Source organism: Cotesia glomerata, linkage group LG3 (genome assembly GCF_020080835.1).
Source record: "Cotesia glomerata isolate CgM1 linkage group LG3, MPM_Cglom_v2.3, whole genome shotgun sequence".
NCBI lineage: Eukaryota > Metazoa > Arthropoda > Insecta > Hymenoptera > Braconidae > Cotesia > Cotesia glomerata.
This window is the reverse complement of record NC_058160.1, coordinates 5,138,042-5,163,771: the sequence shown is the minus strand read 5'-3', so window position 1 is coordinate 5,163,771 and position 25,730 is coordinate 5,138,042. Positions and strand designations below refer to the sequence as shown.

General features: G+C 27.7%; 3 protein-coding genes across 4 annotated transcripts in view; all 3 read right to left on the bottom strand.

Annotated features, from left to right (window-relative positions):
• The window catches only part of LOC123260484 (syndecan), a 74,567-nt gene extending 62,879 nt beyond the window's left edge, over positions 1–11,688 (bottom strand). Inside the window, exon 1 of the mRNA XM_044721593.1 lies at positions 11,326–11,688. Within this exon, the coding sequence (XP_044577528.1) occupies positions 11,326–11,397 (72 nt within the window). The 5' untranslated portion in view covers positions 11,398–11,688. The remainder of the gene's footprint in view (positions 1–11,325) is intronic.
• Positions 11,689–14,625: 2,937 nt separating this feature from the next.
• On the bottom strand, positions 14,626–18,097 carry LOC123261241 (ATPase inhibitor mai-2, mitochondrial-like). Of its 2 annotated transcripts, none has more exons than XM_044722793.1 (3): positions 17,939–18,097; positions 16,911–17,043; positions 14,626–14,984 (listed from the first exon to the last, which is right to left on the bottom strand). In XM_044722793.1, the coding sequence occupies exons 1-3, from the start codon at positions 17,983–17,985 to the stop codon at positions 14,853–14,855; spliced, it is 312 nt and encodes a 103-aa protein (XP_044578728.1). In that variant the 5' UTR covers positions 17,986–18,097; the 3' UTR covers positions 14,626–14,852. The 2 variants fall into 2 exon arrangements, with proteins under 2 accessions (XP_044578728.1, XP_044578729.1); XM_044722794.1 differs by lacking the exon at positions 17,939–18,097 and adding an exon at positions 17,694–17,833.
• Positions 18,098–24,424: 6,327 nt separating this feature from the next.
• LOC123260958 lies at positions 24,425–25,010 on the bottom strand. The gene is made up of 2 exons (XM_044722365.1): positions 24,751–25,010; positions 24,425–24,679 (listed from the first exon to the last, which is right to left on the bottom strand). The coding sequence occupies exons 1-2, from the start codon at positions 24,935–24,937 to the stop codon at positions 24,567–24,569; spliced, it is 300 nt and encodes a 99-aa protein (XP_044578300.1). The 5' UTR covers positions 24,938–25,010; the 3' UTR covers positions 24,425–24,566.
• Positions 25,011–25,730: the final 720 nt, after the last annotated feature.

The window sequence follows — 25,730 nt, the reverse complement described above, 5'->3', positions numbered from 1 at the left end:
TGAATTTTTGAATTGAATTTTTAATTTCTTCATTTATCTCCGCAGCTTTACACAGAATTTTATTTTTCACCCGATAAAAACCAAGAATTAAATGGTAGCGGATTAGATTAGCGTGAATGATTCACGTAAAATGTGGACACTATATTGGTTGCTAAAATCCACCGTTCTGTTCAAATTTACCCGTAAGTTTAATAAGAAATTCGTTGTAGTTCGATTGTTTCGAGTGTTGACGCATCAAGTTTTTATTTAAACGTAGGAATTATGGCTTATAACTGGTAATATTTATTAATTAAAAAGTAAACGACAGAAAATAAACTTCAAACTTTATTTCGTTTATAAATTAACCTCTACTCAATTACTTCATGATATTAAACAATTAATTAGCTTTGAAACTTTCCAAACTGGGCTTTAGAACGATCGTCAAGCCATTATGCCTTCGCTTGGTTAAATTTTCAAAAATCCATCAATAATTCAACTGTCAAAAGCTTAATTTCATCCTTGGTTATCAACACTAAAATAAAAACTCTACGCTTATTCGACAATACTTTTATAAGACACAGCCAATTGTAAAATAAAATTAATCTCTTTAATAGGCATTCAATATTCAAAATAAATTTCATTTCAAAAAGTTTCTTTTCACTATATGATACTTTTATTCAAATTACATTTTATCAAACCGAACAAACTAAATTCATCATTATAAACAGCGATTCTTCCAATTAAAATTACATCGTTTAATTAAATACGAAATGAAAATTGAAGCAAAGCAACATTAAAATAGCAAATAATAATTCTGTGAATATCAATCCTTTAATAATCCAAATATCTACAAATAATGAATTCCAATCAGCCACTATATCAATAAAAAATTATGTCAATTGAAAATATTTGAACATCCATATTCACAATTTACCGAGAGTTTAATTAATATGAAAAAGGCTACATAAATGTTACAAATATTAAATGTAATACCACTATACACATAAATAAGTGCAAAAGAATTTTTGTTTTTGTCGTTAAAAATATTAAAGCAGAAAAAAAAATCCCTGAATTTTTTTAAAAAACGCAACTCGACCTAACGGAATAGCTTCAATTTTTTTGCTCCCTGCTCCTCCTCCGCATTTTTTTCATCTACTTCTTCTCCATCTTCTGTATTATTATTATTATTATTTTTTCCCCATTCATTCTATACTCTCTTTTTTTCATGATAATAATTTTCTTTTTTTTTTTTCATCTTCGTTTCCATCTCCATCTTGTTCGCTTAGACAGAGAAAACTTCTTAAGACCATCTCTGGAGATTACGATGAACGGGATCTTTGTTTATGTACAGTCTTATACATACATTCACGACTGGTCTCTCGTCTCAAGTCATTAAATGTCCGACAGCCATCAAGTCATTTGTGGAAAGCATGTCCATTCAAAGAATCCTCTTTACCTTATTTCATATATATTTACTCCTCTCTTTATTATGACACCTAATTTCAAAGAGCTTTTACAATAAACTAATATACAGTCAAAAATTTTTTTATATATTTTTCTACTTGCAAATAACGTACATCTACATAGCTTACTAATTTCAAGATTTTTAAAAGCCAGTCCACTCATTTTTCCACATTAGTAACACTCTTCAGCTTAATTTCAACATATGGTCTCGTCTTGTTTTGATAGATTAAAAAAATAATTTATTCGAATAGTTATTTTAAACCAAAAGACGGTTATAACTATTTTTAATAATTTTTGCTTTTTTAGCATAAATTTGAATGATTTAACTATCTTCAAGCAGTAAAAAAACCAAAATATTTTTCAAAATTATTTTATGGTAATTTAAGAATATTTACAATGTTTTTTCTTTATCAATTATTTCTTTAGTCTTGATAATAATTCATTAAAATGCTAAATTAAGATTAAAAAATTCCAACACTAAAATTCCAAAACCCAACTTTATTTCTTCTTATCTAAAGTCGTAAACCATTTAGTAGATGCACTAAAAATTCTGCAGATCAGCTTTTATTTATGTAAGTTATTTTATTATTTTAACAATGCCTGTAGATAGAAACATGTGATACGTTACAATGATATCATACGTTTCAAAAATGCGTATTGCAGTAAATAAATAAATAGCATTATCGAAAATTTCTATCGAGTATAAAATAATATGACAATAAAAATATTACAAATAATATCCAAACATCAAGATTATTGACATATTGACATCATATCAAGCTTGCAATTTCTTTTATTGATATTAATGCAATCAATTTAGTGATATTGCAAATAAATTCAATGAAATAAAACATGTAATAGACTAAACATGAAATATAATATGTCTTAAGACTCGAGACCTATCTAATCATATGCGTGCGATCTTTAGTAATTCAATCAAGGCGTTGCAAACAGATTCCACTTGGCTTCCGGTTATGTCCAACAGTATGGCGGCGTAATTATTGTGGTTCGCCCACACAATCGAACCGTTACCGTACAGGCATTTCATTGCTATGTGCACATTCAAATTTTTATCTTTTTTTTTGTCATTTTATTATTATTCGCGTACTTTGTAGTCGGCAATATTAAGCTTTCATGTGTAATATGCATGAGTTTTCATACACGAGGAATTTATATTGAAGTTAATATATAAGACACAGAATTATTAAATATTTCAGAGGAGAATAAGTTTCAGAAGACATTTTGTAAAATTAATAATGTAGCTCGTTCCTTATCGAGCGGTTGATAACTTATCGGAAGAGATGAGTTCGATTACTCGATTGGATGTGATTAGGAATTTGAATGTTTGATTATTAAAATTGTAATTTTAAAAGCGAAGTTGAGCTCCGCAAATACTAACTTTAATTAGGTTGATTAAGTGTAATTAAATGAGGATTCAGATTTGAATTAAAGTTTTCTGTAAGATGCTACTTTAAAAGTTTCGGATAATAGTATAAGCATTTTTATCTATTTTTCTAAAAAAATTCAACAAGATACGTCTTAAATTTTATTTCTAGTTTACAAAAAAATTTTTATAAATTAATTAAAAAATTCAGCAGCTTATTTTTGGAAAGTTCTTCCATTAAATACCAGAACAAATTTATTGATAAAGTGTGAATAATTCACATAACTACGTACAAATATGTCAGCAATTTATAGACCGCAGCACTTTGCGCTGGAGGTGTGCAATTACTCAATATCGAGTAAATAGAACAAGTACGACATTATATAGAATAATAAACTATTCAAAATATTAAGTTAATTATTGAAAAAAGCAATTAAGAAATTATCAGAAGTGCTTAGCTCATTTTATTTAAAACTAAAACTTAGTAATAGCATAAATTATTTAACAATTAAAGTAATGGCGTTGAGAGATTACGTTAAGAGTTTAAGTAACTAGTACCTACTAAGTTTTCATTAAAAAGTTATTAAAATAATAACGAATAAGATTCGATAGTTTTTACTGCTTACTATTAGTAAAATTTAACATTTTACATAGACTAATTATTAATCTGACTATTGGTGAGTATTATAAGTAATAGTCAAGCACTTAAAACATTATTGATGATAGATTATTTATAGCAATAATTATTACTGTAATTTAAGACAAAGCTCTATTTAAAGCTCAACGAATTATCAAGTAGTACGATAAGATTTTCAACTAATCAACTGCTTTGCTGCTGTTTAAGATTTAATATACTCTCATTGTGTTTGTAATTAAAAAAAAAATTGCTCTCAATCCACGGAAATTAAAACAGGAAGTTACAAAAAGATAAATATGAGATGCAAAATGCTGGGAAAAAAAAAAAATTGTTTTTAGCATCAGTAAAATCTTTGAAAAGAAAATACAAGTGTAAAAAAAATTTTGTCGCTCTAGGGAGATAGATGAAAAACTTTTTCCATTCCTTTTTGCAGCCCTTTTACTGTCTCTAAGGGGCATACGTTGAAGAAAACTAGAAAACTACCAAAGTAAAAAGTAATAAAGACTGTTTTCTTCAGCATGACAACTTGCGTACTACTATTTCTTACTATTTATATTTTAATACCCAAATATATAGATCATCGTCACAGGAAATTACTCTTTATGATGTAAAAAAATATGTAATATGTAACATTAATGATAAGTTGCTCTGTGTCTCTTTGATCATTTATCCTCTAATAATTAAGCAATTATTTATTTTCCGTCCTTATCTTTTTTTACGATGAGGTTCATGGGAATTACAGTTGATAGCGTTTTATTTTATTGTATAATATTGATATTGATGTTTTATAAAATGTGTGATGATAAAAACTAAGAACTACATGTACTACACTAGATAATAATATACATATATATGAGCTATGACGTTCAGAAAGAAATAATAATAACAATAATTAAGTCATTTTAAATATATCTTGTACCTTGACCTTTCATTTTTATCAAAATGTTTATCGCTAATAAAGTAAGCCTTGTTATTATTTTTTTATATACCGTTAATAAAATTATTTTTATAATAAATTAATAATCGATACTTGATAATTGCTTTTAAATAATAACTTTTATTAATGAAATTTCTTTATGCAACGAGGAAAGTTTATTATTCAACAAAGTTTTAATCTTTTGATACTTGTTATTTATTTTTTCATTTGAAAATTACTGAATAGTAAAAAAATTTTACAAAATTTGGATTTTTAATTTTTTAGGAGCAAATAGTTTATTTAGAAAAAAATTATCAAGTCAGTTAATTTAAATATCGTCTGTAATTGCACGCCTCGTAAGCGAAGCGTTGAGGTTGTGCTCTACTCTCGACATTTCGAAAAAAGCAGTTTTCTCGAAACTGAAATTGATTTTTTGTTATTTATATCGCACATGCAGGTTAATATGAGTACACTTATATTAAGTCAAATAATTTGTCAGGCACATAAAATATATTTCAATGACAATTTTTTCGTTTAACATAGTAAATAATAACATTAAACATAATTTTTTCAGGACGTCCGTGTATGAATGGGTGTATGTGGCAGGGAAATTGGTCGAAAAAATGATTGTACCGGAATAATTTTCAACTTCCCGCTAAGAAAATGGAAGATTTTCGAAAAATTGGGAAGTTATTGGTTTCACCCCGTTTTGCAAAAATCGAGGTTTCAACAGATCTCGACGTTTTGAAGCCCTAAGAAGCTTTCCTGACTATTTTTACAATGATGTCCGTACGTCTGTGTGTGTGTGTGTGTGTGTGTGTGTGTGTGTGTGTGTGTGTGTGTGTGTGTGTGTGTGTGTGTGTGTAAACCTCTTATAACTTTTGAACGGCTTGACCGATTGGATCGCAGTTGGTGTCATTCGAAAGGTCTTCGCCAAACTTAGATTTCCTGTAAGCTGGAACCGATTTGGATCAGTAGATTTCGAGAAATTGCAAGAAAAGTGAAAAAAAAAAAGTTCTTTTTTTTTCATTTTTTTAAAATATCTCCGAATTGGCTGGACCGATCGACCTCAAAAACTAATCAGCTCTTAACGTTGAAAACCCGCATCGATTGCCACCAAAAGCGTCAGAATCGGTTGATGTGTTCGTGAGATATCGTTGTCGAAAAAAGTGTTTTCTTTATAATAACTCCGAAATCAAATCAATTTTTTTGTTCCAAATTATTCATAGAACTCAAAAAACTACATCGATCGCCGCCAACCGCGTGCAAATCGGTTGATTCATTCAAAAGTTATAGCAGTTTGAAAATTAAAAAAATCGTGTTTCATCGAACTTTGATAAGATTTTTGAGCTCAAAGAGCTCAAAAGCATAGGAAAGCTATCTCTTCGAGCTCGAAATGTCACATAAATTGTATTTTTGAGCTCGAAGAGCTCAAAAACGTCATAAGTGCTATTTAAAGCGCCTAGGTATGGAATTAGCGGGAAGTTGCAGGGATGGCCTTCAGGATCAACAGTTTTTCTAATTTTTTTTTATTACCTAAAGTAACACGACGGATTTTCTCAATTAATATGAGCGTTCAATTCACTGTCGTTAAATTATTATTTATAAGAAACTAATATATGACTGTGGATTTTTTTGTATATCTATTTATACATTTTATTATAGTATTTTTTTTCCTCACCTTAGAGTTATGGCGCCACTAAACCATAGCAGAGTTTTTTTTTTTTATTACTTTGCTTTTTATATTTTATTTTAATCAATTTTATTGTAAAAAATGAGATTATGAGGCGTGCACTTTTGGATTTTCCAAACTTTTTATCAATTTTTGTGCAATTTAAATGATTAATGTCTTCCAATAGTAGCCCAAAAATTTTTCAGTCACAGTTGCATTGAACTTTAATCCTCTCGACTCTATACTGTAAAAGTAAGTAATAACTACAGATCAGATGTAAAGTGGGTGAGATAAAAAAGATTAAATGAAAATAATGCGGATAGAACCTTTGACGCAGATATAGAGACAGGAGATCGAGAGTGTAATAACTAAAATTGAATAACAACTTCAATAGAGGTATCTCTACTGTAAATAAAAGGGCTCTATCGAAAATTTGGTCCTGGTAATTTCGTAAGAGGATAAAAAGATCCTTTCGCATGATACGATGCCGAACGAATAGGATAGACAGAAGGGTGAGTTCATGTCTGGCTTCTATTCTGCAATGTATACTTTACACTGTACATACATATATGTATATATGATGTATCTACACACGTGTTTGTATGTCTGTCTATATATAGACGCATAGACGCAATATTCACCAGATTTTAACGCGTAAAAGGGCACTTGAAAGCTGAGTACTAATGTATTATCGTCGAATACAAATTTATCTACAATATCATTACGTATATTACATTATCCAAGATAAAATAGATGGATGTAATATGAGCTTATTAACTATCATGATAATAAACACATGATAATAATTCTTCTCGGATCGCGAGCATTACCTGTACGTTAATTGCCTACTGTACGTACATGTCTAAAAATATTTAATTACTTATTCAAATATGCTAGAGCTTGCTAGTTAATTTTTATTTTTATTATGAAACTAGTCTTCATTATTAGGGTATTAACTTAATTAAAAACCGGCGAATTGAATCTGAGGGCAGTGAATTAATGAGAAGGAATGAAAATTAAATTCAACGATGAATTTTATCAGAGGAAAAATTGAGTTGTTATTTTGAGAATCAATTGGCTGTAAATGTTATTAATATAATTAATTAGTGGATAAAATTGACAATTCGAGCTTTCAGTACAAAAATAACTTGTTATCTCGATTTATTGGTCTTTAATTAGTGTTATGAAATAGATAACGTAATTGCTAACTACCTGGAATGTTTTTATTCTATTACTTGGTACTAAAACGTTTAACTTTTTTTTATTTAGTTTTATTTTAGCAAAGTTAATGTGAAGTATATCTTTAAAAAGAAATAATTAGTCATATTTTTATAGTTATATTTACTCAGACGATACTGAATGATTCTGAGCAAACATTTATTAAACTACCAGTTGTATATAGGGTACTAGCTTTGTAAAATTAAGCAAGGTAAAATGGAAGACTTTATAAATTTGCTTTAAGTAAAGAAGGGCGCTGCAATCGTTACAAGGGGTGAATGTAATACTCAGTGAGAAATTACTTCAAAGGTGATGAAAAAATTTTTTAATGTTGTGATTTTTTGAGCTGGCAAAAAATTGTTTTTATTTATCAAATTTTAAATGACTGGTTGTTTATTGAAATAAACATTCAAAATTGATTTTTGTGTCCGCAACATTTTTAATAACTCTTCGACTCTTTTCAGACCATAACTTTAGTGAAATCATACATTTATTCACTTTAATTATATACTATTACGTTTTCACAAAATAATTTTGAATTGGATGGTCTGAATTTAAAAATAACTTTCGATAGTTCGAGTGTTTTTATCAATTACTATGGATTTATATTACATAAAAATGTCTAGAGGTTTTTATTTTAGACTTGAACGATTAAACCCAGCGGTCTATGTTGATTTGAACCGTTTTATTGGATCAATTTCAAATTGAAAAAAAAAAAAAAAAAAACTAAAATTAACTTTTGATTCATTCAAATGCTTTATTGAATTGTAAACAGAATCATAGGCTTATAATAGAGCCGCATATGTTTTTTATGTAAAATTAAAAAAAAAATTGAGGAATCTCTGTAGGTATAGAAACGAATAGAGGCATGAATTAATTATTTAATTCATTACAGTAAAGATCAAATGGAAAATATAAAAGAGAAAAATTGACTATTACATGGAATTTTATAAAATAAAAATATTTATCTTGAAATGTATATTTTTTCCATGAATACAAATCGGGTATCAATATTTATGCGTTTTCAGCGGATCGGATTTTATTTTATTTATTGTAAAAATCAAATGATAAATAAATAATACGTTAAAACTTTTTCCATTGGATAAAAAATTTCTATCGAATATTGCGTTCGAATAAACAAATAACGAAGTTTGTGGACGAATATGAGATGAAAATTGTTTAAAAAAAAAAAAAAAAAAATTATTTAATCAAATAATGAAAAATTAAAGTGATGTTAGTTCTCCGACAGCCGCAAAGTACATATCACTTGATATATAAATGTGTTTTAATGAATAGAGCATAATAGTAGAACTGATGTTATATATCGAATTTTATGTTACGAATACCAATCTCCAATAACTATTCTGTATTGTCTCGTCACAATGACACCCATGAGTATTATCTCCGTCTTACTCTCTCGTTTGCTTTCTCATTTCATTGTACGAGTTAATCGTGAATCAGAAATGATCGAGCGACATATGGACCAAACAGATCAAAATAATAATAATAATAATAATAATAATAATAATAATAATAATAATAAATGATTTTTTAATTGAAGTGCTCGAAAAAAATTGTTAATTTTTATTCGAATGCAAAACATAAAAAAAATCGAGAGTAAAAAAAAATAATTTTTATTGAATTTATAATATTTTTTTTTAATGCCGGAAATTTTAGATGACTCAGAAAAATATTTGATAAAAAAAATTGGGCTTAATAGAGAATTACTCATATTAATTCTTCAAGATAAATTGCTATTGACAATTTTTAAAAAAATTTTCTAGCAAGAAAATAAAATTTCTGAGAATTCTTTTTAGAATTGTAATTATTCTATTGAGATAAAAAAAAAGTATAAAAATATTTAAGATACTACTTAAGGTTTTTATGGACTCTGAATCTCTGAATTCAAAACATCATAAATTTAAACTTCAAATGTAAAAAATTCTGATGGTATGTTACTATTATTTTTCTCAACTTTTTTAATACCGGAAATTTTTTAGTAAAGCAATTATTTCTGCTTATTTATAGTTTTTATTTTTATAAAGAAAATTTTAATTCATAAGAATTTTCTATTTATTTAAATCTCACTCTACAAATAATAAATAAGACATGACTCATGTTAGTAATTTTTTACTATAAGGTAATTTTTATAAAAGAGGAAAAGGACATTACATTTATGACCTTTCGCTCAGAGATAAATTTTTTTACAGCAAATTTGTTCTGCAAATATTGCATAAGCTGAGGTTTTTTTATCATATCATTCAAGAATTTCTCCAGGAACTTTAAATTAAACAATAATGAATTTTTTAAAAAATACATATAATAATTATTTCAAATTCTCGGAATGCACTTCTCAAACTTTTACTCCAAATAACTAAAAAATTGACATTTATCCTTTTTAAAGTTAGAGCTTGTAGATATTAAAAAATGTGTTTTCAACTAATTAATAAATGTATGCCTTAAAAAAATTATAGTGCCGTATTTTACTAAAACTTAATCTTCTTAACAAATCTAATTAAATAAGTAGATATTTTTTTGTGCACAATTTATTTATTTAAATCTAACGCTGATTTAAAACATAAAAGGCTACTTTTTTTTTCACAAAAACTTTTAGGGTAATGAGCGACTTAATTATCCTTATTAATATAAGCTATCATTATTATTACTACTATGACTACTATTAATATTAATTAAAATTTTTATTATTAAAATTTACTCCAAATTGTTTTTTAATAATCTCTGTTATAATAACCCAAACTAACATTTTGAAAATAAAAAAAAAATAATTATTTAAAATGTTTTTATGATTCTTAAATAAAATTTTTTTTAATATTAGAATTTTTTATCAACAAAAAATTGTCAGATATCAAATTAGTTATTTTTTACTCAAAATATTTTTATTATATTATATTATTATATATAAATATATAATAATATAATATAAATATTATATATTATATTATAAATATTAATATTATATCATTATATATTATTAAACAAAAAAGCTTTCGAAAAATTTTTACATACAATTTTCTATGAGTGTGAATTTAGCAGACATCTGATGATTTTTTAATAATTTATAAACAATTTATTTGTTACAGAAGAAATATTATAAAAAAATGCATATAGAAATTTTCACAAGTTTTTTCGATGCAATTTTTTAGATTTTTTTTACAACCATTGACTTAAAATAAATCTACAAATTCTCAAAAATCAACTGTCTGTTGAATTTACCCTCATAATTTTTTAACTTTTTTCAACAATTTCATTAAAAATTTACCTACACCTGCTACTTTCACCTAGATCCAATTTTTCAACCTAAAATTTCGATAAATTTTTTCATTCTCATACCGTTAGCCCATGACTAAAACTCAGTGAATCTTTCTCTAAAATTCTTAAAGTATATCAAATCAAAATGTACCCCAAAAATGAACAAAACAATTATCCTAAAAATTATAAATATAAAAACGAAAGAAGGAAACTTGTTGTCTCCACTCCCTTTTGAAGTACTCCCCGTATCCACAAGACCTTCGACTATTTTTACGATTGACAAGCCGGCGACTTGCGTCGCATTCCATTGCTTTGTCGCGTACCTTTTTTATTCTTTCTTTTCTTCATTTTTTTCTCTCCGATACAAGTAGTGAAGAGATGGAGAGGATAACCGTATAATAACAATATACGGTACAGCACACGGCACACTGTTGGATAGATGAGTGTACCTACATGTACAGTGCAGACTGAACTAAACACTAAATAGTGGTTTTGTCATGTCATGAGACAAACAGAAGCTTTGGAAATCATTTGTCAAATTTTAATAGTCTACCTAAACAATAATAATTAATTATTCATGCAGTCAGTAATAAATAAATAAAATAAAAATAATTTTTAATTTATGTTCAGAAATATTTTAGAGTTGAAATAAAAAACTAGAATTTTTTTCTTGGAGTTGATGACGGGCAATAAATATAAACGCCAAGGAACTTTGGCATCTAAACGTCAAACATTTATAATTTTTTGTTTACAGTAAAATTGATCTGAAAGTGAATAACGCTCACCTCATTAACAGCAGCATAAACCTCGCCGAAGACGAGAGCGCACGCAACAATCCAGTATATCCTCGGACGCATTTTTTAAAACAAAACTATAACTGATAACTGATACTTGAACGTCCGTTCTCACGGGGCTCCACCAGAGCCCGGCTACTGAAATCACTGGATTTATTTTTACTATTGTAATTTTTTATAGCGACAATAATAATAATAAGAATATTATTATTGTTTACTGTTGTTACTAATTATTTATTTAATAATAATAACCAACGTGTAAACGTTGGATTATTGGACACCAAAAAAACTCCTAACAAGAGCAACAATCTAACACACACCACACTGATCGATGAACCAAGAGACACTGAGGGCGCGACAATCGACGGCTTCTTTTCTCTTTTCACAAGATCATTCCACGAGCATTCACGAGTCCCAGCGCCTTTTTTTTATTTTATTTCAAACGCATTCGGGCGGCCATTTTGAAAAATGCGCGCGCTCTAGTGGAATAATTCTAGCGCGGGAAATTTTAAACTTTTAGGATTTTTTTTAAATATTTGAATAAATTTTGATTTATTTTTATTAAAAAAAAGGAAAATTTTGAATTTTTTTCGCTTGTAAATTAGGCAATAAATTTTCATTATTATAAATTAGGCACCTGATAATTTTTTTTTTTAAATAAATAAATATGAAACTGAAATTAGAAGACATCTGAAAGTTTTTCAAGATTTTTCAAAAAGTTCATTATAAAAAAAAAAACAATGACATTAAAGTTAGCAGTCACTTGACTATTTTTTAATTTTTTTTAACAAATAAATTTGTTCCAAAAAGTTATTAAAAAAAAATTGGATTTTTAATTTTTTTTAATTTCTACTTGTCAATTTTTTTTTGCCATAATTTATTTGTTATAAAAATTTTTTAAATTATCAAATATCTACTAAATTAATTTACATAAAAAAACAATTCTTTCTAAATTGACCTTATGAATTTTTCAAATTGCTACATGAAGAATTTTTTGATTAATTTTTATTAAAATTAAAAGAATTGTAAAATATCTGCCAACTTCAATTTTATTAAATAAATTACTATTGAAGAAATATTTTTTGAAATTACATCAAGAATTTTTTTTAAGTTCTATACCAGTGAAAATTTTTTTATTTTCTTTATAAAAATTTATTCATTTTAAAAAGCTTAAAAATTATCAGATATCTGATAATTTCGGCACTATTATTTTTGAATATTTTTTTTTAGCGTGAAAAAAAAACCTATAATATTTAATAGTATATTACACCCCTTGGGAAGGAAAATAAGAAAAGCCTCAGATCACATGTAATTGTTGGCCGAGGCGAAGCCGAGGTCAACAAACATGTGATCTGAGGTTTTCTTTTTTACTTCCCAAGGGCTGTATAATATTTTTTTGTCCGAGGAAGGAGGAAAGCGGCAACTTTGTTTAGCGCAGTGAGACCAAAGTTGCCACTTTCCGCCCAGAGGGCAAAAATAGTATATTACACACCTGTGGCAAGAAAATGAGAAATGTCTCAGAACACATATATGTTGCCCGAGGCGAAGCCGAGGTCGACATATATGTGATCTGAGATATTTATTATTTTCCTGCCATAGGTTTGTATACTATTTTTCTGTCCGACAGAGGCGGAAAGCGGCAATTTCGTTTAGCGCAGCGGGCCGAAAGTTGCCACTTTCCGCCTGGAGGGCAGAAAAAATTTTTTCTGCATTCATTCCTTGATACATAATAATGTCTTCTTTAGACCTCGGTCGAAAGTACGCATCTTTTGCATCTATTTCGAGGCAGAAAGTTAAAGATTCGTGCATTGATTAAGCTACACATTTGTCTTCTATAACAGCGGGAGTAAATGCTTTCGCTACCGCAACTGACATTAGTCATTTGTTACTAACTATGTTTTATTTACGCTGATCATTTACGATTGATGGTACAATACAACTTGGTTATATTTCTTTTTTGCCCTCCGGGCGGAAAGTGGCAACTTTCGTCCCGCTGCGCTAAACTAAGTTGCCGCTTTCCGCCTTCGTTGGACAAAAAAATAGTATACACTCTACGGGAAGTAAATAAGAAAGCCTCAGATCACATGTTTGTTGACCTCGGCTTCGCCTCGGCCAACAATTTTATGTGATCTGAGACATTTCTTACTTTACTTCCCTAGGTGTGTAATATACTATTCTTTCTTCTACTTACATGAAATATTTCATATATAGATAGAGATATAGATAAAAATATAACTGTCGTAAGATTGAGTAGATTATCCGATGTAACTTATAACCAGGCTGTACTGTACTGAGATTCAGTTTGACAGTGACGTGTGTAAAATGGATCAACTTTATTTAATTAATCAATTATTTAGAAAAATGTACGCAGTAACAACACTTTAATTTGATTTTTATTCATTATTATTAATTTTCAGATAATATGCTCGTTTTTTCTATTTTTAACCGAGAATAATCTTTATTATGTTTGTCGAATTCAAGAAATTTCAGTTTTATTGAATCTAAAAATTAAAAAAAAAAAATATTTTTTAATTATTTTTTATTTGATTTTACATTAATTTTTTTTTTATTTGATGCAGTACATGAAATATTTTACGTACTTTCGACCGGCTATAAAGAAAAATAGTATACACTACACGGGCAGAGGTTTGAGAGCTCTGAACTTCTCGGCTACGCCTCGGGCATCATGGCGCGCAGTGCAGAAATCTCAAACTTTCTGCCCTAATAGTGTAATATACTATTTTTTAAAGCTTGAATTACAAGTTTCTTATGAAAGCCAACATTCAAATTTTATATTTTCTTTATTATACATCATTTAAGTTGTAATAAAATTAAATGAACTTAGAATATGCCTGATAAAGTAATTCATCTGTCTGTTAATTTAATAATAAAATGATTGCCCAATTTAAATAAATTAATCAATGAAATGAAAAAGTCTGTTGTATGTGAAACAATAATTATACAAAAGTAATAATCTGATAACTTTTATGAATTTATAATTAAATTTGATTTTAAAAAGTATACAAATGCTATAAAAAAATTTTACATAACTTTTTTTCGTTGTTTTAGTATTTATTTTATTCACTAAAAAAAATATATATATATATATATATATATATATATGGTCTGTTGTCTTTAGTATCATTTAAAGTTTTGATATCTGAGTGTAAGAATTTGATTATATAATTTATCAAATATTTATCGAAAGAAATTAAATCCAATATTCAGCTAAATAATGAGTTGAGTCATTAAAGATAAGAGGTACAAAAGTAATAAAATACTTGATAACAATTCAACTGATAGAAAGAAAATTTATTTGAAAACTTTACACAAAGCATAAAAAAAGTGATCGACTAATCTAATTAGGCCACTAAATTACAAGCATTAGTATATCATTCCCTCAAGTATAACAACATTTTTCAATTGATGTATTGCGAATCAAGTTATTGTTAATCTTAAGTTTTTTTATTTATTTAATAAATATTTTTGTTTGATGAGTAAGACAACAAGTTAGGTCTTTACTTTTTGTCCATGGTCTGGATTCGTGACTTATGGCGAGTGATGGCTTCTTGATGACGTTTTATTTGTTCCTCATGGAATGAGATTTCATCATGTAACTCGTCGCGTAATTTAGCCAATTGATCTTTCGACTGAAAAGTTATAAATATTATTAGTATTCAATCAATTACTACTCAGACTACTAAATATAATATAAAATATTTAAAATAACATCATATTAAAAATTCCTAAATTCTCTAGTAATAATACTATTTATGAACATTCGTTTGTTGTTTCGGCTATCAGGTTCAGGCAAGATTTGTCACCTGAAATCCCAAAGTCTCTTAGCTTAGAATCATTTAAATCCAAACTATTCGATTTTCTTTTAAGTTTAGATTACCGAGATTTCGATTTAAATTACTGTTAAATACTGGTGAAGTGTAAAAATGTATAGGGTAAAAGTATCGTTTTTGACAAGTGTACCTTTTTTGTCCACTTTATTTTCAAATTATTGTATAAATATTCCTGCACTGAGAGACAATTTTATTTAATAGTAATGAAATTTTATTACTATTTAATAAAACGTTTATTTGGCTAATCCTAAATAAAAATTTATTAAATATTAATAAAATTTCCTTAAATACTAATAAAAATTTTCTTAAATACTAATAAAATTTTATTTATATAAAATATAATTTTATTAATATTAACTAAGTTTTTTTTCAAATCCAAATAAACTTTTTTATTACTATTAAATAAAATTTTCTCGAAGTGTATAAGCCTAAGCCTATGAATCCAATTCGTATAAATCGCGTGCTAAATGCCAAGAGGGCGAATAATTTTTTTTTTTGGTGCCAATCGCTTCGTAAACATGTTCTGAGCCTAAAAATGAAAAAAAAATTTTCAAAGCCAAAAGGGCGTATATCTTTAGTTATACGCCCTTTTGGCTTTAGAACACTGAAAATTTGGTGATCAAAAGCCAAAAGGACGTATAATTTTTAACTTCCCGCTAAGAAAATGAAATCCTTTCCTACCAATATCCTGTTACGTGAATGTGGAACGCTTCACGTAATAATTACCGTAACTCCTATTCTTTCCCGCTTCACAGCATTATTTATATTTGTAAAAATGTGGAGTAAAAAAGGAAATTAGTACATTTAATGTACTAATTCATAAATTCTATAAAAATTCTACTTGAATAGTTAAATTTTTTACAAATTCATCAATATCATCAATATCATCAATATCAAGTGGCCAAAAATGGTCCTAAGATGACCAAAACCGGTACTTCTACCCTATATTAAGATATTTAAAATTGTAACCATGCTACTCTTTTTGAATGTACTAAATTTTGTATTTACTTAAGCTATACTTCAAATTTTAATTATATTATTTATAGATAATACAAAATTTTTATTAAGCTAATACTTCTAATCTTAATTTTATTACTTATGTGAAACAAAATTCTATGTATTTACTTCTTGCTATTTGGGTTTATGCCTTGGCATTTAAATTGAATAAATAAAAAAAAATAATTTACTTTAAATCATACAATCGTTCTTATCAATTATAATTTATTTATTTTATCATCTTCAAACTATTCATATTTAAAAACTCTACTGTTGATAAATATCAAAATTTCTGTGACTAAAATAGAGCTCTAAAATTAGAAAATTTATCAGAACAGTGTATATATACAATAGCAATGAGTCAAATGTCCTGACTAACAATTATTATTTATACAAATGTCATCAACAAATAATGTTTCAGTTTGTTAGGCAATTTTTCGAACCAGTCTTTTTATTTATATAATAAAATCAATACTTAGGAATCTTAAAAAAGAAATGATACAAAAATTAGAAGACGTATGACTTCTTTTTAGTTTTACTTAACAAACAAATTATTTATAGGAATTAATTTTAAAAAATTTAATCTATAGATTTTAAAAATTTCTACATGTGAAAAATTTTCTTCATGATTATTAAAAAAAAAAAAAAAAAAAACATAAAAATGGTCTAATTTCACTCTGATTCAGTGCCTTGAAAATAATTTTTTAAACAAACAGAAGGATAATTTACCTGGTTGTAAAAATATTGATCTTCATTAGCAGCTTCCATTTTACCAAAGGAACCACCAGCTTCACGAATACTGCCACCACCACCGCCTCCTTTTCCAGCACCAGAACCACGTTCTCCAACCATTCGTACTTGGCTGTAAATAATAAAAACAATTATTAAAATACGAAAAAAAAAATTAATATAAAAAAAAAGTACTTTAAACTGGTTGTCAAATTAATTCTAATGTTTCATAATACTAAAGTTAGTAGCCGACGTTTTTAATCTTTTTTAATAATTAAATTAGAACAAAAAAATATTTTTTAAAAATTGCACTTACAGTTTTTAAATTTTTTTATAAATGAACATTTTTTTTAATCATTATTTTTAATGAAAAAAAATCTTAAAAATGTTTAAATGTCGGCTAACTTAATTTTCATTAATATTTCATGAAAATTAAGTTAGCTAAGTTTAATAACACTTAAGTTAGTTGACGTTTTTAATTTTTTGATTTTTTTTTAATAATTAAATTAGAACTAAAAAATATTTTTTAAAAATTGCATTCACAGTTTTTCAAGTTTTTTTACAAATGAAAATTTTTTTTAATTATTTTGTAATATTTTTTATAATAAAAAAAAGTTCTAAAAATTTTTAGATGTCGGCTAACTTAATTTTCATCTAACTTTATTGTTCTAATATTTCACACAAAAAAACCAGACAATAAATCCATTTAAAACTCAATATTTATCTAGACTATACTCAAATATTACATAATTATCTGGTAATTTGTTACATCGAAATTTTTACCTGATTTACTGTCTACGCCCAATCAATTGAAAGTACTTCAATCAACTGACAATCACAATAGTATTTAAATGAAAACTCTTTGCTAATCATGAGTATAAATAAAATCAATTTGATTGGAAGTAGAAATAAACAATTGGTTGCCGGTAGATTGACTTTATACAAAAAAAGACGATGACCGCTTGCAATAATATTTTTATCTTGTAAAAGTGTGTTATTAATAAATTTATTTATGTAGTTTTTCATACCTTAATGAAGCCATTGTACGTGAGCTAATCAGTAGAGCACGCTGCATTTTTTACTTTAACTGATTTCAAAAAATTTTGATCTGGATCTGCAATTAGCAATATGATAATTTTCAATAGAATGTCATGAATATATCTACGCAGTACACAATAACCTGTGACATGTTATTTTTATAGAACGACCACATAACTAATGAAACAGTTTACCTGTATGTCGACTGCGGAGATATTTCAAATTTTCGGCGCTAGATGTCAAGTAGTCCCGGTAAAAATATTTTCATTTATTTTTGTCTTAAAAAAATAAAGAAAAACATTTAATCAATAATTAATTATTAATTGCTTTAAAGTTAAAAAATTTCAAAGTTGATTTTTATTTTTAGTTCTTATGATTTATTGAGCGTAAATACTCAGCCCGTGTCTGAGAAAAAACTCCCGGGAAAACATGGGCGCCATCTTGTGGAGACAGAAAGCTCATAATAGGGATGGAAACATAAGCTGAAGGATCGATTCTCGATTCCGATTCTTTTTTCAGAAATTTCGATTCTCAGATTCGATTAATCAATTTCAAGAATCGATTCTTTTAAATAATCGATTCTGAGTAAAATTTTTTTTTCAATCAAAATTTCATAAATTTTTTTAATTTTAAAAAATAAAACTAGCATAATAAGGTGAAAGGTACAATAAAATTCAAATTTAAAAAATATTATTACATTTTATTAAAAAAGTAACATTTGAAAACAATAAAGTTAGTATTTTACTCAAATAGTTAATTAAATATTATTATGATAACCACGAATTTGTAAGATAGATTTTAAGATAACCAACATATTCTGTTATGTCCTTCTCCTGGTGGACAACGATGGAAATCTTGATTTAAATTTAAAGTTACCGACGTGGTCTTTGATTCGCCCGGGAATATTGAAATACTCAACTTCATCAACGGGAATTTATAGGATGAGGAAGATGATAATATGTGAATATAAATTAAATAAATTTTTGAACGGAATTAAGTTAACTAAATTGAAATATGTATTCAAAAGACTTTACACAAAATTAGAAACGAGGTGATAGGTCTGAGCTCGAATAATATTCTGATATTTCTCAAATATGTCTAAGTCCGACTCCTAGCACTAGAAGTGGCGGGGGCGACTCTCCCTACCATCCGAGTATTCCGTTGTACTGGCCTTTTGGCAACGTTGATTGGTCCCTCTCCTTCCTACTGGGTCCTATAGCTGTACTCCTACTCAGGTACTCGTCCTTTCCGACCGTTGTTGAACTACCTGGGCTCGCTAGCAGAGTTGTCCGAAGTTTCATCATCTCTGGGAATTTACCGGACTGAGTGGTTGAGCTAGACTCGTCATAAATGAGGGTCACTAGTCGGCTCAGACTATTTTCTCGCATTTTTTTATACAACATTTTATATTTCTTAAGAAATTAAAATATATTTTCTAATTTCTATAATTACTTAGGTCGAGAGCAGTTAGGTAGTAAATTTATATATTTATGGCTTAATCCTCTTTACTATCTTATTATTCCTAGTCTATTGTGATAAATTTTCAGAGAGTAAAAATACATTTTAACAATAACCTTTTTTACTAATGGCTAAAACTCTAGACTTAGGTTGTGGGGTTTTCCCAAAATTTTCTTATAAATATAAATAGATCTAATGTTAAATTTAGCGCTATCAAAAGGGGTATCGTCAGTGCTCGCGAGGCGGCGCCAGTCGCGATTCAGCTAAACCGTGATATGATATCACAATTCAAATGATTGGGTGATAATGTACTTCTGAGCTGATTTGCAATCAACCCTGAGTGTGAAAATAAGCGTTCACACGGTGTTGATGTTGCAACCACACTTAAGTATTTGATAGCTACAGTCGACAAATAAGGGTAATCAGATTCGAGCGATTTCCAAGTTACAATCAGGTTAGGATTAGTTTTCCAGTCTACTGTAGATCGATTAATAAACTGCATAAGTTCGATAGGCAGACCGCCTGCTTCATCACTGTCAGCGACTTGAATGTTGTGTTGCACAGCGTCGTCTAAAAAATCCCACAGATCATTACTACCTGAAGATGGTTGATGATCTGTAAGATTATTTTCGCAGGTAATCACAAGAGTTTTCGATGACTTAATTTCTTTTTTCAAAATTTCACGTATACAGACAAGATTTCAATACCGCCATATTAAAATCATATACAAATGAAAATAAAAATTTTCTCAAATATTTAAATTGAACGAAATCCGATTGAATGCGAACGCACAGTGAGCGCTAAATTTAAAATATTTTCATAATGATATATAAAATTACTTTGGGCCATTTTTTATTTAATATATTGATGCTATAGTGTTATTACTCCGGCATTAAAATAAATTATAGACTCGATCACTAAGAATCGATTCTAGATCGATTCTGATAACTGGAAATCGAGTCTAAATAATCGAGTTTTTTGACCACAGAATCGATTCTCGGGTAGAATCGGAATCGATTTTACCATCCCTAGCTCATAACCAGTACAGCAGAGCACAAGATACGACGTACTATCGTTCGCGACAGGAGAATCTAATTCCTTATGATACTTCGCTTCGGTTTGAATTTATTTATTTATTTATTTATTTACTTCCCAAAAAGATAGATATACAAAAATCGTACATATAAATCCTAAAGAGGAAACACAATGTTCCCTGTGCATAGGTTCGGGAAGAGTTAATAGGCATATATGGTTAATTTATCATATATGCCTATTTAACAAAATATACTTAGCATTGAAAAATTTGTACATTATTTATAATAGAAAAATATAAAGCGAAAACATAGAATAGCACCAGAAACGTGCAACTTTTGTAAAAGTTATAATTATTATTCTTCATACGATTAAATACTATTATTACGACTAGCGCAAGTGACATATCTTTTATTCGGTAGCTAGTTGTTTCTGACTGGACGTCAACCATATTTTAATATTATTTTTAGTTTTTTTAGTAAATGTATGTGTATTCTTTATTTCATTCGGTAGCTTATTAAAATATTTAATTGCAGTATACAGTAGACTGCTTTGAAATTTAGTCTTCGTTATTTTAGGTTGTAACGTCCACGTTTTCAAAAATTATAATAAATAAATAATAATTTATTTGTCCCCGGAGTCCAGGGTCTTAAACGGGGATTACATTATCAATAACAAAATAATAAACAAAACACTTTATTTTAAATAAATCAAAGAAAAAAAATAAAAACCTCTTTATTGGCCTGATCATGTTAATAAACGATATAAACAATATAAACAAATTAAACAATATAAACAATATATTAGAACACTCTTCTCACACATACTCTCACTCGCCGTGAGCGTCAAAATCGCGAACTAAACTTCAAAAGCTGGTTCCCCGCTTCCCCAGGAGACTAGCCGTCACCCCTGGGCCTAAACCTCTACCCCGAGAGCGAATGGAGAGTGTCCTCTTCGCCCCCACCTACACGGCTTATGATCACCTACCGTACCTCAGCTGAAGGCTTCGGCACGGGGAGAAGCACTTTCATCCGGTCGGTTCATGATACTTACCTGGGCCTTGGTCAGACTCCAGGTAGAGTATCATCCTCTGGAATTACTTGGTGAAGCGTATTCGCCCGAGTGATTCTCCCGAGAAAGAACTGCTTGCTTTATCGAGCCAAATTTTGGCGTTTATCATTTTTTGCCTAACTCTCTTGTAACGAAAAGGAAGAGTCGTTTTAGACACCTGTCCGGTGTTCTCGAACTAGCATTCAAAAATAATTATTTATTATTTTAATCGCAATTTCCTTCATTTTCTATCCATTCGTCTCGCCAAATTCTAAGTTTTTATTTTTGAAACTCAAATCTTTATTATTTTAATCGCAATTTTCTTCATTCTCTATCCATTCGTTTCGTCAAATTCACAATTCTTTATTATTTTAATATTGCTGTTTAATATTTAATATATATTTGTACTCTACTCTAATTTTTTTTAGAATTCGTTCTTGTACAGTAAAAAGTGGTTTGATAGAGTTGAATGAGTTTTAGGATTTTAAAATACTAGAATCGAATTTGCGCGCCTCATATTTTTTGTCATGGTATATTTATGTGTCGTTTATGTATATTATATTCACTTTCAACCAATCAGAATGAGAATAAATATTTTCAACCAATCACATCACGAATAGATTGGTTTCACATACATTTCATCTCAATTTTATTATGGGACTAGGACAGTTTATTAATTAGTGAATAAATAAATTAAATGATAATAAAGTTAACAGATATTCAATAATTTTTTTAACAAATAAATTATGGCAAAAAAAAATATAAAAAAAATTGACATGTAGAAATTTTAAAAAATTAAAAACGCAATTTTTAAAAAATAATTTTTTAGAATTAATTCAATTGTTAAATAAAATTAAAAATTAATCAAGTGACAGCTAACTTTAATATGATATAAATGAAAGAAAAATATTGAAATAAAAAATAAACAACTTCCAAGAAGTCTGGTGACAATTGATATAAGATGAACGATTGTCACTATTGTTATTATAATGAAAATAAATTTAGCAGATGTTAAATAATTGAAAAAAATTTTTTTTAACAAATAAATTATGGCAAAAAAAGAAGTTAGAAAAAAAATTGAGATTTAGAAATTTAAATAAATAAAAAATGCAATTTTTTAAAAATTATTTTTTGGAACTAATTTGTTTGTTAAAAAAAATTAAAAAATTCTCTAATGACAGCTAACTTCAATGTCATGTTATTATACTATGACTATAATACAAAAATTAAATTAGCTGACATCTGAAAATTTTTAAAATCTTTTTATTGAAAAAAAATATTAAAAAAAAAATGAAAAAAAAAAAAATTTCAAGTTTAATTTTTTTACTGATTCATAATTTTTATTGATTAAAAAAATCGAAAATGGTTAAATGCCTGCTAATTTTAGTATTATGAATATTGTTTATAATAATTTTTTTACGTTTTCAAAGTATTTTTTTTATTTTTAACTCTGTTTTTAAGTGACTAATTAGAATATTTTTTTTTTTTTTTTTTTTTTTTTATTAATTATTATTTAGAGTCGGGTTTAACTGCTGTGGTCATATCGCCGACTTTAACTGTTGGGAGTAGTACGTTGGGGTCTTTTTGGGTTGTGTAAATCTTAACCTACGCGGCAAGGGCCGAATATCAACCAAGTTGGTTTCTAAGACCAGCTTGAGATTCGAACCCACGCCTGGCCAGTAAGTTAGTCCGAGTCTTCTATAGGCCATCCCTCGCGGTTTTGATAATGCCGTAAAAATACCGTAATTTTTCGGCATTTATGCTCATGCCGTATATTTATCGTTATAATTCGGTAATAATGCGGTTAAACTATAGTTGTTTTGGCCAGTTTTTATACTGTAGTTATCCAGTATATATACTGCACTTATGCTGTACAGTTACCAAAAATATACTATACAATTACCGCATTAATGCCCAAATTTTACCCAAAAAATTCCAAATAATTATCGTAATAATACAGTAATTTTGCCGAATATTTTCTGACATAATGGACAATTATTAAAGATTTAGTTTTATTTTTAATTCACTTCTATGTTAGAAATGAATAAAATGAAAAATTTCAAATTTTGCTTTTTATTCTCCATCGCTACTTTGCAAAAACAAATACTGTTTTTGAATAAAAAAGATGTAGAATATTATTTTTCAATTAGGTATTTAGCGATAATTAATATAAAATAATACATATGTTAAATAAATATATTCTAATTTTAATTTCAATTTTTAATTTCTCACTTAGAAAATTGAGAATTTTCTAAAATCGAAAAGTTATATTGTTTCACATGTACAATTATATTATTTAATTTTAAATATGCTTATCGTAAGATGGACGGTGTGGCTTAATGTATATAGAATAAGCAAAAAAACAATATGGTATAGACCGGGTAGCTCAAATGGTAGAGTAGCCGACATGTCCCCAGGAGGTTCTGGGTTCGAATCCCAGTCCGAGCGTTATTTAATTTGATACCATTTTTTAAATATGGTTTTAATACAGTCATTTTACCATCTTATTACCGTAAATATGCCGCATTTTCAGCGTAAATGTATCGCATTTTTACGGTAAATGTTCCGTAATTTTTCGATAAAAAAACTGACCAAAGCAACCAAAAAAATGCTGAAAAAATACCGCATTAATACTGTATAATTGCGACATTTTTTCGGCATTTACAAAACCGCTAGGGATGCGCCTTAGACGACTCGGCTAACGTCACCGGTTAAAATAATAATTATTATTTATTTAAAAATTACAAAATGTGCATTTAAATATTTAAAAAATGAATCTAATCTCTATACTTAATTTGATATGTCAAATAAATTTTAAAGTTTATTAAAAAATTGCATCAACTTTTTTTTTAATTTTTATGAATAGAATTTTTTAATAAATTCTCGCTATATTAATTGATTTGTTACGAAATCCTAAAAATTGCCATATTATTTACTTTTTACGTTAAAATTTATCAACAAAACTTAAAAACAAATAATTTTTAAATAATTGAACTCTTTGTTGCAATTTGGTGAGATATTTAACTGTAATTTATTGAATATTTATTTCATACAGTCGCATTTTAAAATAACAAAATTTTATTCTCTTTTCTTTTGTGAAACGCATCCCATATTGCGGCAGGTTATTTCATCATCAGCATCAGTAGGTACACGGCTACAGTGTTCCTCCGTAATGCAGGGATCTTTCAATTCTGATAAATGTAAAAATATGGTTGTTATTGTAAATGCTCTTAATTTTATAACAAAATTATATTAGACTTACCTTTGGCGTAGTAGGAATCTCTGACTTCTTTATTGGAAAGGTAGTCCTGGATCGCTTGGCACTTACTTTCAAAACACCCTATGTCCATTTGTCCGCATTCTTTATGGCTACTGCAATGTTCGTAGAGTTTACTTGCATGTATGAAGCACATAAGGGTGGCCATCAAAAGCACGGCAAAGAACTTCATCTTGAGTCGAAATAATTGTAAATGAATATAAACAGTTACTTGTCAGTATTTTTTTTTGTGAGCGTTTTAGAGCACGGTTGCTTATATATCAAGAACTGCTCCTATGTAGGTGCACCAAATATAGAGGGGTGGAAATATTACCAACCGTGTACGTTTGGGATTAGTCAAAAGAAAATTAAAATTTGTCACGAAAACGTGCGAGACATTAAATATGCTGATCATACTTAACTTTGAAAATTTTTCCATGAGTCAGAAATCGCGGACAATAAAAAATAATCAAGTTTAAACATTAAAATTTTTTAAGGAGGCTGAGTCATTGTTTATTTTATTATTTATATTGAATTTTGACTTCTTATTATGATGGGCAGTGAATAAAAGTTCAACACAATATTTAATCAAACTGAATCTAATCATTATTAGAATGTTATTAGAATTAGAGAGGAATGCATATAATTAGAATATTATATGCATTTAAATTCCTAATTTTTTTTTTTAATATAATTATTGAAGCGGCAAAAAAAACATCATACGATTTTTCGATGTCTGCTGGCTCAAAATTTTAGTATGTATTCTTTTTTTTTTTTTTTCACATGAAAATTCATAAAATACTTAAACTAAAAATTTTATTATTTTTCAGATGTGATTACGAGTGGATAATAATTATTTTGTGGTGATAACTATGAAATATGATCCTGTTTCTGGTGCCTTCATGATCCGGTAGCAGTCCATCATCTGGCGTCGTCCGGTAGAGAAATCGAAGTTAAGTGATCTTGGTTGGCAGTCAAAAAAATGA

Excerpts from the sequence above, each read along its gene's own strand:
- LOC123261241 (XM_044722793.1), bottom strand. The coding sequence starts at position 17,985 with ATGCAGCGTGCTCTACTGATTAGCTCACGTACAATGGCTTCATTAAG. Across the intron at positions 17,044-17,938 it reads CGTACAATGGCTTCATTAAG|CCAAGTACGAATGGTTGGAG; the intron begins GTATGAAAAACT and ends TATTATTTACAG. Across the intron at positions 14,985-16,910 it reads ATCAATATTTTTACAACCAG|TCGAAAGATCAATTGGCTAA; the intron begins GTAAATTATCCT and ends ATAACTTTTCAG.
- LOC123260958 (XM_044722365.1), bottom strand. The coding sequence starts at position 24,937 with ATGAAGTTCTTTGCCGTGCTTTTGATGGCCACCCTTATGTGCTTCATA. Across the intron at positions 24,680-24,750 it reads AGATTCCTACTACGCCAAAG|AATTGAAAGATCCCTGCATT; the intron begins GTAAGTCTAATA and ends TACATTTATCAG.